This window comes from Sapajus apella, unplaced genomic scaffold (genome assembly GCF_009761245.1).
Source record: "Sapajus apella isolate SASKATOON/1434 unplaced genomic scaffold, GSC_monkey_1.0 scaffold738, whole genome shotgun sequence".
NCBI classification, from domain to species: Eukaryota; Metazoa; Chordata; class Mammalia; order Primates; family Cebidae; genus Sapajus; species Sapajus apella.
In genome coordinates, this window is record NW_022437664.1 from 11,588 (window position 1) to 27,713 (window position 16,126).

Sequence of the window (16,126 nt, forward strand, 5' to 3'; positions counted from 1 at the left end):
TTAGCCGAGATCGCGCCATCGCCCTCGAGCCTGGAAAAGAAAAAGAAAACTCTGTCTAAAAAAAAAAAAAAAAAAAAAGTTTCCATTCTATTAAAACTTAAAATAATTCGAGACAGCATCGTAAGAGCACATGTAAATATAAGCTCTCCATTAAATGTCAATATATGAACACATACAGATTTCTTTACTATCAAAATGATGGTACAGGCTGGGCACAGTGGCTTCTGCCTATAATCCCAGCACTTTGAGAGCCAAAAGTGGGCAGATTACCTGAGGTCGAGAGTTTGGGATGAGCCTGGCCAACATGCTGAAACCCCATCTATACCACAAATACAAAAAATTAGCTGGGAATGGCGGCAGGCACATGTAAGTAATCCCAACTACTTGGCGGGTCTAGGTAAGAGATCTGTTTGAACCCAAAAGGCAGACATTGCCATGAGCCAGCATGCCACCACTGTACTCCATCCTGGGCAATAGAGCCAGACTTAGTCTCAAAAACAAAACAAACAAAATGATAGTACATAAAACCTTTAAAGTTCTTTTATAGAATATAAAAAACATTATGTAAATTTCCATGAATCTATTATTAACATATACAACATATAAAATTTTAATATATACATAAACAACATATAAAAAGTTTAATATAAAAAGTTTAATATTGGCCGGGCGCGGTGGCTCAAGCCTGTAATCCCAGCACTTTGGGAGGCCGAGGCGGGTGGATCACGAGGTCAAGAGATCGAGACCATCCTGGTCAACATGGTGAAACCCCGTCTCTACTAAAAATACAAAAAATTAGCTGGGCATGGTGGCGCATGCCTGTAATCCCAGCTACTCGGGAGGCTGAGGCAGGAGAATTGCCTGAACCCAGGAGGCGGAGGTTGCGGTGAGCCGAGATTGCGCCATTGCACTCCAGCCTGGGTAACAAGAGCGAAACTCCGTCTCAAAAAAAAAAAAGTTTAATATCATTAACAATCTGGAAAATATACAGGTATAGTTTTTGTATTCAAGTTATGACATTAAAATATATTGTTTTAACTTTAAGATGTATGTAATCTTCAGTTTTCAATATTACAAAGGTAATATTTATAGAAAATATGCAAAAAAGATAATAATCAAAGCATGCTAGAGAATTAAATAAAACTTAAAAAGTAAAACAAGAAATGAAAAAAATATAACTACTAGAAAAACATAAAACAATAACAATGTAACTGGTGATAACAACTCATGCCTGTAATCTCAACACTTTGGGAGGCCGAGGCAGACACATCACCTGAGGTCAGGAGTTTCAGACCAGCCAGTTCATCATGGTGAAACCGCATCTCTACTAAAAATACAAAAAATTAGCTGGGCAAGGTGGTGGGCGCCTGTAATCCCAGCTATTTGGGAGACCGAGGCAGGAGAATCACTTGAACATGGGAGACAGAGGTTGTAGTGAGCTGAGATGATGCCACTGTACTACAGCGTGAGAGCAAAACTCTGTGTCTAAATAAATAAACAATATAAAGAAAAAGGTATAGAATGCCTGGGTGCTTTTTAAAAAGCATACAGTATGCCATCTACAAGAGACTCATGTTAGCATTGAGTCAAATAGGCTGAAAGTAACAGAAGTAAAAAAATATGCCAGGCGTGGCGGCTCATGCCTGTAATCCCAGCACTTTCGGAGGCTGAGGGTGTAGATCATGTGAGGTCAGGAGTTCAAGACCAGCCAGGCCAACGTGGTGAAACCCTACTCTACTAAAATATAAAAAAAATGAGCTGGGCGTGGTGGTGCATGGCTGTAGTCCCAGGTACTTGGGAAGCTGATGTAAGAGAATTGCTGGAACCTAGAGGCAGAGGTTGCAGTGAGCCGATATGGTTCCACTGCACTCCAGCCTGTTGGACAGAGTGAGACTTCATCTCACAAAAAATTATAAACTGTATTAATTATTTCGTATATAGGAATATTTGAGATGCATAATTTCTACATAAAAGAGGTTTCTTTTGCTCACAGTTTGGCAAACTGTATAAGAAGTGTGTGGCAGCATCTGCTTCTAGTGAGGGTCTCAGGAAACGTACAATCGTGATAGAAGGTAAAGAGTAACTGGACATATCATATACTACTAGATAGAGCAAGTATAAGGTGAGGGAGCCAGGTTCTTTTAGTGAACCAGCTCTCATTTGAATTAGCAGACTTTGAACTTTTTGGTTACGAAGAGAACGTACCAAGCCATTCATGAGAAATTTGCTTTGACGACGGTAACATGTCCCACCAGGTGCCACATCCAGCATTAAGGATATATATTTCAGCATGACTTTTGGAGAACATAGACATCCAAACCATATTATACACCAATTAGGCTTCACGGACACATACAAAACTCTCCAGTCAAGACCAAGATAATACACAAGTCTTATTTACATCTCATGTATTCAGTTAGGACAAATACCAAGTTTTCTTAAATTTAAAAATGCTGACTAGCCTGGGCAACACAGTGAGATCGTAACGCTACAAACAAGTACACAACTTGGTAGATATGGTGATGCATGTCTGTAGTCCCAGCTACTCAGAAAACCGAGGTGAAAGAATCACTTGATCACTTGAGCCCAAGAGGCTGAGGATACAGTGAGCCAAAATTATGCCACAGCACTCCAGCCTGGGTGACGGTAAGATCTGGTATCAAAACAGCAACAAGAAATCACTTTTAAAAGACTAAAATTATAATCTGTGTGTTTTCTAACAAAAACTGAATGAGGCTGAGCGCAGTGGCTCATGCCTGTAATCCCAGCACTTTGGGAGGCCAAGGCGGGTAGGTCACAAAGTCAGGAGATTGAGACCATCCTGGCTAACACGGTAAAACGTGAAAGAAGTTAATATTTAAAATACATGAACAATCCTTAAACCTGAACAATAAAGTTGAATAACTTGATTTAGAAATGGACAAACAAAATTTTCATTAGAATGTAACACAAATGGAAAAAAGAATTTGAAAAAACACACAAACTTAATAATTTGTGGAGAAATAATAATTAAAAAAAAAACCACAATGACAAAATCACCTCACACTCATTAGAATGGCCACTGTAGCTGGACCCAGTGGCTCAGGCCTCTAATCCCAGCACATTGGGAGGCCAAGGTGGGCGGATCACAAGGTCAGGAGATTGAGACCATCGTGGCCATCATGGTGAAACCCGTCTCTACTAAAAATACAAAAAATTAGCCGGGCTTGGTGGCGGATGCCTGTAATCCCAGCTACTTCGAAGGCTGAGGGAGGAAAATCACTTGAACCCAGGAGGCGGAGGTGCAGTCAGCCAAGATCGCCTCACTGTACTCCAGCCTGGGCACCAGAGCAAGACTGTATGGGGAAAAAAAAAAAAAAGAATGGCCACTACAAATTTTTTAAAAAACATCAAATCTGTTGATAATGCAATAAAAAATGGAACCCATGTTGATTGCTGGTGGAAAACATAGATGCAGCCATTATTTTTAAATGTTTTAAATGCTTTTCATTTACATATCTACATGAAAAATATATAACACAGGCCAGGAGCAGTGACGCAAGCCTGTAATCTTAGCCATTAGAGAGGCTGAGGTGGGCAGATCACCTGACATCCGGACTTTGAGACCAGCCTGGCCAACATAATGAAACCCAAAACTGCAAAAAGATACATAGGTGTGGTGGTGGGCGCCTGTAATCCTAACTAACTGGGAGGATGAAGCAGGAGATTCGCTTGAACCCAGGAGGCAGAGGTTGCAGTACAACACTGCACTCCAGCCTGGGCAACAGAGCAAGACTCTACCTCAAGGAAGAAAAAAAATTCTTGTTTATTTTAGCAGTATTCACAAAAGCCAAAAAGCTGAAGCAACCCAGTTGTCTCTTGATTTATAAAGATATCAAAAAACGAGGCCGGGCGCGGTGGCTCACGCCATTAATCCCAGCACTTTGGGAGGCCGAGGCGGGTGGATCACGAGGTCAAGAGATCGAGACCATCCTGGTCAACAAGGTGAAACCTCGTCTCTACTAAAAATACAAAAATTAGCTGGGCATGATGGTGCATGCCTGTAGTCCCAGCTACTCGGGAGGCTGAGGCAGGAGGATTGCTTGAACCCAGGAGGCGGAGGTTGCGGTGAGCCGAGATTGTGCCATTGTACTCCGGTCTGGGCAACAACAGCAAAACTCCGTCTCAAAAAAGAAAAAAAGATATCAAAAAACGTCACATATAAGTACAATGAAATATTATTCCACCTTAAAAAGGAAAATCTTGTCACATTTTAAAATCAATCTTGGATTCAGGAACAAAATTATGGATACTGTATGATTTGACATATCTGAGATAAGTAGTCAAAAGTATAAAAACAGAAAGTGGCAGGTTTGCCTATCAAGGCCTGGAGAGGGTAAAATGAGCAGTTGTTACTTAGTGGGTACTGAGTTTTACTTTTACAAGATGCAAAGTTTCTAGAAGTCTTTTGCATAACGATTTGAATATACTTAACATGCCTGAAATCAACAGGTTTTTTTCTTTCTGAAACAAGGTCTCTCTCTCGCATGCAAGCTGAAGTGCGGGGACAATATTCTGACTCCCCCTTAATCTCCCAAGTAGCTGGAACCACAGCTGCACACCACCATGCCTGGCTATTATTACATTTTTTATAGAAAGGGGTCTCCGTATGTTGCCCAGGGTGGTCTCAAACCTTTGGGCTCCAGGAATCCTCTTGGTCCCGAAAAATCCTGGGATTACAAATGAAAGCCACAAACATGCCTTGTCCTGAAATGTACACTACAACAGATTAAAATGATACATTTTATGTTATGGTTTTATAAGCAAAGTTTTTAAAGAAAACCGAAAAACAAATCCATAATTATAAATCTTTTTGAAAATTACCTTTTTTCTGGAGATGGATTTTCACTCTTGCTGCCCAGGCTGGAGTGCAATGGTGTGGCAGACCACAACCTGCTCCTCCCAGATTCAAGGGATTCTCCTGCCTCAGCCTCCTAAGTAGCTCGGATTACAGCCATGTGCCACCATGCCCAGCTAATTTTTGTATTTGTAGTAGAAATGGGGTTTCTCCATGTTGGTCAGGCTGGTCTTGAACCCCGAACTCAGGTGCTCCACCTGCCTCGGCCTCCCAAAGTGCTGGGATTACAGGTGTGAGCCACCGCACTCAACCTGAAAATTACCCTCAAATCACAAAAGCATTTCTCTCACTAAATTTTATATATATATATTCATAGTTACACACATGGTAAAAATAAGACTATCTCCATGACTACTCACTTAGACAAGATAAAACTACCATCCATCAAAAATCAGCTAAGAAACAATATAAGTTAAGCCATGTCCAAAATTGGGATCATCTTTATAGATAAACACACATACATATGTAATCTGATTATGATAGACATGCATAATTTATCTCTTAATTAAACCTCAAATTGACTTAAAGTGTACAAACAGAATTGCAAATTGTCTAAAAATAGAATTCTTAAGTAAAACCAATAGACACAATAAACTGAGGCTAGGAAACCTACACTGAGGCCAGGTGTGGTGGCTCACACCTGTAATCCCAACACTTTGGGAGGCTGAGGTAGGCAAATTACCTGAGGTCAGGAATTCAACACAAGCCTGGCCAACGTGGTAAAACACTGTCTTTACTAAAAATACAAAAATTGGCCGGGCATGGTGGCTCATGCCTGTAATCCCAGCCACTTCGGAGGCTAAGGCATGAGAATTTCTTGAACCCAGGAGGTGGAGGTTGCAGTGAGCCAAGATTGCACCACTGTACTCCAGCCTAGGTGACAGAGGGTGACTCCATCTCAGAAAAATTTTTAAAATTGTGTAGGTAACTGCAGTAATTAACTTTTACTGTGTACTCATCAAATACAGGTATTTCGAACGAGTGGCATGCACTGTGTGGCAGTAAAATGTTAGAGAATATGCAGTATAGGCCAGGCACGGTGGCTCATGCTTGTAATCCCTGTACTTTGGGAGGCTGAGGCGGGCGGATCACCTGAGGTCAGCAGTTCGAGACCAACCTGGCCAACATGGTGAAACCTCGTCTCTAAAAAATAAATAAATAAACAAACAAATAGAATACGCAGTATAATGACAAATATCAGATTCTAATGAGAAACTTTTAATAAGTACTCATTTTAAAAAAGTTACTTTTTATGTTTTACATATGTGCTATTCTTATACAAAGTGAAACTGCTGTAATCCAACTTTAGACCCAAAGAATAGCCTTACATTGTTAAATACAGAAAATATATGTAAATATTTTACAGAAGAGTTCTATCTTCTCTTATGTAAAAAAATGTATTAAGAAATAAACGATGTAATTATTTGGATATAGGTTGAAGAAAGTAGATGAAAACCCTGTATTTCTTTTGCCTGCTGCAAACTGAAAAATATAAGTAACTATTTTAGTAAATATGGAGTGCCTAATTATCTCATTTTCTTCAGATATACAATGCAAATTCTAGAATATTGTCCTAAAAATCTGAATCTAAAATTACAGACATATATGAAATAGAAGGCTGGGCAAGGTGGCCATGCTTGTAATCTCAGCACTTTGAGAGGCTGAGGTGGGTGAATCACGAGGTCAGGAGTTCAAGACCAGTCAGGCGAACATAGAGAAACCTCAACTCTACTAAAACTATAAAACTTAGCCAGGCGAGGTGGCATGTGCCTGTATTCCTAGCTACTCTGGAGGCTGAGGCAGGAGAATCGCTTGAACCCGGGAGGCAAAGGTTGCAGTGAGCCGAGATCGACCCACTGCACTCCTGCTTGGGCTACAAGAGCGAAACTCCCTCTGGGAAAAAAAACAAAAAACAATGGAAATAGAAACTACAAAGTTAAAATGTTATCAGGAGAGTGACATCAGTAAGATAAAAACACTGAAAGTGCCCTATTTTCATATCCCGTTACAGCAAAAACAAAATGTCAGCCATCCCTGAAAAAAAGTCTTTATGGCAGGAACAGGCATTATGGCTCAAACGTGTAACGACAGCTACATGGCTCATTACGGCTGGAGAACTGCTTCGTGCCTGGATATCAGACCAGGCTGGTTTATGTAGCAAGAAGCCATCTCTAAAGTAAGTACCCCTAAGAGATACGATATCCAGGGAGGGAGTTGTGAAATGCTGTTAAAGCTTAAGATTGAGAAGTGTTCTATTGAGAAGGCAGGCGCTCATTCAGGGGGGAAACTACAGGACCCCTGTTCTTGGCTACAGACCAGGACAGGGTTCACCCAACTTGGTCCCAGTGAGAATCCTGAACTTACTCTGTAACCATCCCAAACCCCTCTCAGCCACAGTCTGGGACAGGTCCTGCCATTTGAGAGACCTAAAGGAAGACACCCATTTACAGCCATGAGGGCAGTCCTGCAGACCTTGGCCTTTACTGTAGTCTCTGAAGAGGTTCAATGACTCAGTTTCAGTGACGTGACCCACAGTTTGTGTCACTTCTGCCTATATAGAAACCCACCTACCTAAGAACATGCGTTCTGGTACTCAATGAAAGCCATCCTCATCCACATCCTGATACAAGGCCCAGCATATGCTGACCAGACTGCCAAAACATGCCCTAGTGTCTGCACAACAGAGCCAAGCCCCGAAGGATATTCAGTCTGTCCAAAAATTAAATGGGAATTACGACTACCCAAGCCGCTGTAACAAGCCAACTAAAGGTGGACCCTTGTGCAGACCCAGCAGCCTCGTGATAAAGCTACAACCCCTCCCCACTACAAAGTCAGAGGGCATCTCAGCGCCCTAAGGGCCCAACAAAAGAACATCTTTACCTTCTAAAATCAGTTTATAAAATCATGAAGAGGGGCTTGCTACATCAAATTCAGACACCAATACAAACTATATTGTGCCCAGGGTCAATGCTTCTATTTTAATGGACGACTGCAAGTATGTAGCAGAAGAATTAGTCAAAAAAATTAAAAGATCCACTGAAATTGAAGAAAAGTAAATTAAAAGTTCCTGTTTGTAGGTCATACAATCTTGTATATATAAAAAAAAGTATATTAAAACTGTTTAAAGGCCGGGCGCGGTGGCTCACGCCTGTAATCCCAGCACTTTGGGAGGCCGAGGCAGGTGGATCACGAAGTCAAGAGATCGAGACCATCCTGGTCAACACAGTGAAACCCCGTCTCTACTAAAAATACAAAAAAATCAGCTGGGCCTGGTGGCGCGTGCCTGTAATCCCAGCTACTCAGGAGGCTGGGGCAGGAGAATTGCCTGAACCCAGGAGGCGGAGGTTGCGGTGAGCCGAGATCGCGCCATTGCACTCCAGCCTGGGTAACAAGAGCAAAACTCCAACTCAAAAAACAAAACAAAACAAACAAAAAAAAAAACAAAAAAACTGTTTAAACTAATAAATACAATCAGTACATTAGCAATATATAAAATTAACATACAAGTAGACATATGGTTTCATACACATAAACTATCTGATAAAGAAAGAAAGAGCCGGGCGCGGTGGCTCAGGCCTGTACTCCCAGCACTTTGGGAGGCCGAGGCGGGTGGATCACGAGGTCAAGAGATCGAGACCATCCTGGTCAACATGGTGAAACCCCGTCTCTACTAAAAATGCAAAAAATTAGCTGGGCATGGTGGCGCATGCCTGTAATCCCAGCTACTCAGGAGGTTGAGGCAGGAGAAGTGCCTGAACCCAGGAGGCGGAGGTTGCGGTGAGCCGAGATCGCACCATTGCACTCCAGCCTGGGTAACAAGAGCGAAACTCCGTCTCAAGGAAAAAAAAAAAGAAAGAAAGAAAAAAATAGAACCAAAAAAGAAAGAAAAAATCTTATTTACTATAGCATTAAATAATAAATTTCTGAGAAAAAAAATTATCCAAGGAATTAAAAAACATTTACAATATAAATCAATGAAAAAATTAGGGAAGATCCACAGCAATTTTAAAATAGTTGGTGTCTATGGATAGAAAGAATACACATTATTAACTCGCCATATTATTCAAAGTGATCTACTATATATTCAGCAAACTTGCTATGAAAATTTCAGTGGTATTTTTTTCATAGAAATGAAAAACATAATTCTAAAATTTACATGAAACTAAAATAAACTTTGAATAGCCAAAGCAATCTTAAGGAAAAAGTACAAAGCAGAAGGATATCATACTTATAACTTCAGACTATTTTTTAAGAGTATGTAGTAATAAAAATGGAATACACTGTGGAGAACAAAGAACAAAAAAAATGCTACAGAAACCACTACTCTCACATATTTCAAACCTGATGCAAAACAAGGACTTTAAAAAAGTTTTAGTTTCGCCGGGCGCAGTGGCTCACGCCTATAATCCCAGCACTTTGGGAGGCCGAGGCGGGTAGATCACAAGGTCAAGATATCAAGACCACCCTGGCCAACATGGTGAAGCCCCGTCTCTATTAAAAATACAAAAATTAGCTGGGCATGGTGGCATGCGCCTGTAGTCCCAGCTACTCGGGAGGTTGAGGCAGGAAAATTGCTTGAACCTAGGAGGCGGAGGTTGCAGTGAGCCGAGATCGAACCATTGCGCTCCAGCCGGGGTAACAAGAGCGAAAAAACTCTCTCAAAAAAAAAAAAATAGTTTCTAAAAATCATGCAGATATTTGTGTGTCCCCAAAACAATAAAACAGCAGCCAGACTGCGCAGTCTCTTCCACGCCACGAAGAGGACTTTGGCTCTCACTGTAACCTTGAAGGAAGCTCACCAAAAGAAAAGCAGAATCTTTAGAGAATTGAAAAGCCTAGACAGAACATGTCCCTTTGTGAGAGCAAAATTAAAAAAAAAAAAATCAGCTGCCCAGAAATGTTTTCTTCGGCACACAGCTTCCCACATCACATTTTAAGGGCTGCCTTTCTCTTTGACCTTGGGACCTCTTAAGGGTGTCCTCTGTTGCATTCATTTTCACTGGCACCTACCTGGGGGTGCGGCAATCATCCCACGTCTCTTCACAGTCAAAGGTTTTTTTCCTTGCTCCAGCCAGGTGATCAGGTCTGGCTTAGAAACAACAATACCTGTTTTATTAAAAATAAATAACATGAATCTGGCTCATATTCTCCACTTACAAGGTAATAATGTGCTCATAGAGGATGTGATAATATATTCTAGTGAATTAATACCAAAATACTAATTAATAACAGAGATTTCTAAATATTTAGAAAATACTTTCAACTTCTAGATGTCTTTTTTTTTTTTGGAGACAAAGTTTCGCTCTCGTTAGCCAGGTTGGAGTACAAAGGAACAATCTCAGATCACCACAACCTCTGCCTCCCGGGTTCAAGCAATTCTCCTGCCTCAGCTTCCAGAGTACTTGGGATTACAGGCGTGCACCACCATGCCTGGCTAATTTTGTATTTTTGGTAAAGAGAAACTTTCAGCATGTTAGTCAGGCTGGTTTCAAACTCCCGACCTCAGGTGATCTGCCTGCCTCAGTCTCCCAAAGTGCTGGGATTACAGGCGTGAGCCACCGTTCTCAGCCCTGCATGTGGGGTTTTCAATTCTACTACCTGGTACTACTGAATCAAAAATTGGTGGTGGCAATTAGACTTTCAGGTGGGGGCAACAATATTTTATGCCACTAAATTGCTGGAATTACCACTAATTTAGAGTGAAGGATACAGCTCAACTCAAGAATTTGGAAAGTTTGGATTAAGATGAAACGTCTTAAAGAAATTCTTTTCTAAGTGAAAAAATTCTGAGGAGTTTCTGGAAAAAGGGCTTCTGAAACTCTTTTTTTTTTTGAGACGGAGTTTCACTCATGTTACCCAGGCTGGAGTGCAATGGCGCGATCTCGGCTCACCGCAACCTCCGCCTCCTGGGTTCAGGCAATTCTCCTGCCTCAGCCTCCTGAGTAGCTGGGATTACAGGCACGCACCACCATGCCCAGCTAATTTTTTGTATTTTAGTAGAGACGGGGTTTCACCATGTTGACCAGGATGGTCTCGATCTCTTGACCTCGTGATCCACCCACCTCGGCCTCCCAAAGTGCTGGGATTACAGGCTTGAGCCACCGCGCCCGGCCTGAAACTCTTTTATGCAAAGAATTAATTACTAAAAAACATTCTACAAAAAAAGAGAAAGAAAACATTTAGGGTGTATTATGAATTGTGTATTCAAGTTATCCTCACCAAGGAAGACCAGGTTTCTGTAGTTCTCCAACATCACATCCCTATACAGATTCCGCTGTGCAGTGTCCAGGCAATGCCACTCCTCCAGAGAGAATTCTATGGCCACATCCATAAATTCCAATGGTTCCTGAAACACACACACACCACACAGACAAAGACACACACACACACACACACACACACTTTTACCAAGTAGCAATAGGTGAAGTATTTAATTTGACATAAGGCAAAAATAGATGAACAGATGCTTTTTCAACAGAAGACACAGATGTGGCTAAAAAGCATATAAAGAAAATGGTCAACGCTCATCATTGGAGAAATAAAAAAAAACACAGTGAGATACCACCTCAAACTAGTCAGAATGACTATTTGTAAAAAGTCAAAAACTAACATGCTGGCAACGCTGCAGAGAAAAAAGAATGCTTATAATCTATTGGTGGGAATTAAATTAGTTCAAGGATTGTAAAAAAGTGTGGTGTGCCGGGCACTGTGGCTCATGCCCGTAATCCCAAAACTTTAGAGGCAGAGACTGGCAGATCCCCTGAGGTCAGGAGTTTAAAACCAGCCTGACCAATATAAAGAAACTCCGTCTCTACTAATTAGCTGGGCTTAGTGGCACATGAGTCTCATTCCGGCTACTCAGGAGGCTGAGGCAGAAGAATAGCTTGAACCTGGGAGGCGGAGGTTGCAGTGAGCTGATACTGCACCATTGCACTCCAGCCTGGGCAAGAAGAGCGAAACTCCCGTCTCAGAAATAAATAAATAAAACAAAAGAAAAAAACAAAAACAGTGTAGCAATTCCTCACAGAACTAAAAACAGGAGACAGAGGCTGCAGTAAGCCAAGATCCCAACACTGCACTCCAGCCTGGGCAAAAAGGGCACAACTCCATCTCAAAACCAAACAAAATGAATGCAGAAACAGAAAACTAAATGCACGTTATTATTTATACCAGCTGAATAATAAAAACACATGAACACAAAAAGGAAGCAACAGACACTGAAGCCTAGTTGAGGATGGTGGGTGGGAAGAATAAGAAGATCAGAAAACATTCCTGTTTGGGGCTATGCTTAGTACCTCAGTGTCAAATCATCTGCACACAAGACCTCCATGACATAATTTTAGCTGTATAACAAACCTACATGTGTACCCCACACCAATAATACAAGCTTATAGAAAAAAAAAAAATCCAGCCGGGCGCGGTGGCTCAAGCCTGTAATCCCAGCACTTTGGGAGGCCGAGGCGGGTGGATCACGAGGTCAAGAGATCGAGACCATCTTGGTCAACATGGTGAAACCCCGTCTCTACTAAAAATACAAAAAAAAATTAGCTGGGCATGGTGGTGCGTGCCTGTAATCCCAGCTACTCGGGAGGCTGAGGCAGGAGAATTGCCTGAACCCAGGAGGCGGAGGTTTCGGTGAGCCGAGATCGCGCCATTGCACTCCAGCCTGGGTAACAAGAGTGAAACTCCGTCTCAAAAAAAAAAAAAAAAAAAAAAAAATCCTAAGTGGGAGAGAGTGCAGTGGAGGTGAAAGGACTGATTTTTTTCTACAGATAGTGGCCCAGGTGGGGCTGTACTCTGATTTATTCCTGTGTGCATGCAGTCAGGTGAGATTATAAACAGGATTATAAGCAGGTCCAGAACCCTAGCTTGGTAGAGAACACAGCTTACTGCTGCAGATTCAGTGCCTGGGGGAGGGGAAATGCCAGGAGACTTGTAGACACTTCTGGGTTTTCGGCAAGAAACACTAGGATCAAAAATGCCGCGGTGAAGTTCCTGAGGGTGGTGCCTAGTCTTGGGAGGAGTATGGACATGTCCATGACTACTGTGTGTGTTTCTGAGTGGGTAGGAATCCTGTGGTGGCAGCTGCAAGAAAAGAGGATCTGTCATCAGAGCTCCTTTCCTCTAAGTTTTCAGACCTCTGTCACCCAGAGAGAAGACCTGGAATCACAGGACAATGGGCAGTGTGACAGCCTGTGTACAGGAGAGCAGAGCCTCCCATTCCCAGACAACCAGAGTTTTATTCCAGGCCAGGCCTCCGTGACATCTTTTTTCTGGCACCAAATCTGTAGCATTGGCTGAACATCAAACAATTCTCCAACTTCAACTTATTGTCTAACATTTGAATTCTGACACCACCCAGAGTCAGCACAGACCCTGATCAGGGCCTGAGGTCAGAGTTCCAGACCAGCCTAACATGGAGAAACTCGTCTCTACTAAAAACACAAAATTACCTGGGTGTGATGGCTCATGCGTTTAATTCCAGCTACTCCAGAGGCTGAGGTAGGTGAATGACTTGAACCCGAAAGGCAGAGGTTGTATTTTTAGTAGAGACTGTTTCAACATGCTGGCCAGGCTGGCCTAGAACTCCTGACCTCGTGATCTGCCCGCCTCGGCCTCCCAAAGTGCTGGGATTGCAGGTGACAGCCACTGTGACTGTCCAGGAAGGGTTTTTGTTTTTGTTTTCAGAGGGAGTCTGGCTCTTTTGCCAGGCTGGAATGCAGTGGCGAGATCTCCACTCACTGGAACCTCCACCTCCTGGATTCATGCGGTTCTTGTGCCACAACCCCCCAAGTGGCAGGAATTACAGGCAGGTGGCACCACACCCAGCTATTTTTTTTTTTTTTTTTTTGGAGAGATTTGGGTCTAACCGAGTTGGCCATGATGATCTCCATCTCCTGACCTTGCAGTTCCTCCGCCTTGGCCTCCCAAAGTGCGGGGGCTACAGTTTACAGCCACAGCGCCCAGCCCAAGGAGGGGTTTTTAACCCTAACAAAGTTCCTGTTTCTGTGTCCTTCCTCTATTACCTGGGGTCAGACAGCGCTATCTAAGCCGACCCAGGTTGGCTTTGACCGAAACTTTTTCTAAATAGGGTAAACGCACGATTTTTTGAGAAAAGGATCGAGGAAGGAAGGAGAAGGGGTAGGACTGATTTGCAACTTTTTTTTGAGACGGAGTCTCACTCTGTCACCCAGGCTGAAGTGCAATGGCGCGATCTCGGCTCACTGCAACCTACGCCTCCCAGGTTCAAACGATTCTCCTGCCTCAGCCTCCCGAGTAGCTGGGATTACAGGCTCGTGCCACCGCGCCTAGCTAATTTTTGTATTTTTAGTAGAGACAGGATTTCAACATTTTGGCCAGGCTGATCTCGAAGTCCTGACCTTATGATCCACCCGCCTCGGCCTCCCAAAGTGCTGGGATTACAGGCGTGAGCCACCGCGCCCGGCCTGATTTACAATTTTTACAATTTATGAGCAGGAAGTTGAGTCTTTGAAGAGAAATTTAGTTACATAACAACTCTTGACCTCAAGTAATCCGCCTCCCTCCGCCTCCCAACGTGTTGGGAATACAGGTGTGAGCCTCCGCTCCCAGTCGGATAAATTGTTAACAGAACAGAGAAATTGTGAACCCCACGGACCAAAGCTCTTCCCACTCATGAACCCGCACCCCAAGTCAGGAATCTCCACTGACGTCCCTCCCGTGATCCCTGCACAAACTGGGAGAGAAGCCGCGCTGCCGATGTAGAGCTACCCAGAGGTCTCCAGGTCAGGGCAAGGTCAAGGCGCAGCAGAGACAGGACTCCGGGGTCGCCCGTCCTGTCTCTTTGGTTGGAAGGGGCTGAGGCCTAGCTGGGGAAGAAGAACTCGGGGAGGAGATTGAGGAGATTGTGGAGCTGACTGCAGGGAGGCCTGAGTCCCGCCACAGCCATTTGCCACTAGTTCCAACCCGTCCCTCTTCTCTCTCGGAATGTCGGACCGGCACCCACCATTTCTAGGCTTCCAGGGGGTCCCGGCGTCTTAGCTGCGGATCTCCCAAAACCTGCAGGTCACAGGGCCACGAGGCTGGGCCTCTAGGAGGAGAAGACACAGAGCAGAGAAGACGGGACCCGGAGCTGCGGCTGCAGCAAGAGACAAAGGCCGCGCCAAACCAGGAAACCGTCCTGGTTGCTCCAGCTGCGTTCCTGATTGGACCGTTCCCGGCCCAACGTCCCTGATTGGATAATGTTTAAGCCTCCGCCCACTCAGGCCCTGAGTGACAGAAGATGTGATCAGACTCTGCCTCGAGTGAAGAGTAACAGCCTAAGCTTCGGCCTTTTCAGGCGGGGTTTCCTCCCTGAGCTGAGCAAGGCGATCCCCGGGACATGGAAAAATGGTCTCTTCTTTGCTCTCTTTTTGCATGTATTTAATAGGTGAACGGAAGTATTTCACTGTCACGTTAATAACATTTTCAAGAGAAAATCAACGTTTACTTTGGTAATAGTGTATTAGCAATACTAAAGCTGATTTTAATAAAACCTTGTAAATGAATTTATTTTTCACCTCTCAAGATTTACATATATATTTTATGTTTTATAATTTTTTAACCTTTTCATCTTTTATTTTTATGGACGTTCTTTTTATTTTTTCAATTTGAAACAAATTTCAAGTAATTTCAAACTGCTATAGGAGATAGTGTTGTACTGGCCCGAGCACAGACAGTCAACACCAAGACAAAAGTATGCCAAATTGCAGGGTCTTTATTGCCGCTGGCCACGGAGGACTCGCGTCTCTCCAAGCCGTGGCCCCGAAAGGAGGGTGTCAAGACCCTTTATACCCGTAAAAATCACCTTGGGAGTGAGGGTGAGGCGCGGTGGTAGGGGTGAGGAGGTTCCGGATATTCCCGTGGATTCCTGGGCGAACATGGGGTGAGGGGCTCCAGACATTCCGAGGGCCAGGGGACTTTTTGACATTCTGGTTGATACTTACGTGGTTTACAAAAGTCAAGATTAGCATTTGCTTACACATTGTCTGGGAAAGGTGGCAATTATAGTCCTTAATTACTTATTCACATTTGGGTTATAGAGAGCAGTTTCTTTGCTTTTTTTTTTTTTTTTTTTTTTTTTTTTTTTTTTGAGACGGGGTTTCACTCTTGTTACCCAGGCTGGAGTGCAATGGCGCGATCTCGGCTCACCGCAACCTCCGCCTCCTGGGTTCAGGCAATTCTCCTGCCTCAGCCTCCTGAGTAGCTGGG

General features: G+C 43.3%; 1 protein-coding gene across 1 annotated transcript in view; it reads right to left on the reverse strand.

Moving 5' to 3' along the window:
• Nucleotides 1-15,818, reverse strand: part of LOC116546280 (zinc finger protein 506-like) — a gene marked incomplete at its 3' end in the record, with an annotated part of 27,399 nt that extends 11,581 nt beyond the window's left edge. Inside the window, exons 1-4 of the mRNA XM_032272592.1 lie at nt 15,640-15,818; nt 14,936-15,116; nt 11,117-11,243; nt 9,908-10,003 (exon numbers count right to left, since the gene is read on the reverse strand). Coding sequence (XP_032128483.1) covers nt 9,908-10,003; nt 11,117-11,243; nt 14,936-15,116; nt 15,640-15,818 — 583 coding nt within the window. The remainder of the gene's footprint in view (nt 1-9,907; nt 10,004-11,116; nt 11,244-14,935; nt 15,117-15,639) is intronic.
• Between the last annotated feature and the right edge of the window lie 308 nt (nt 15,819-16,126).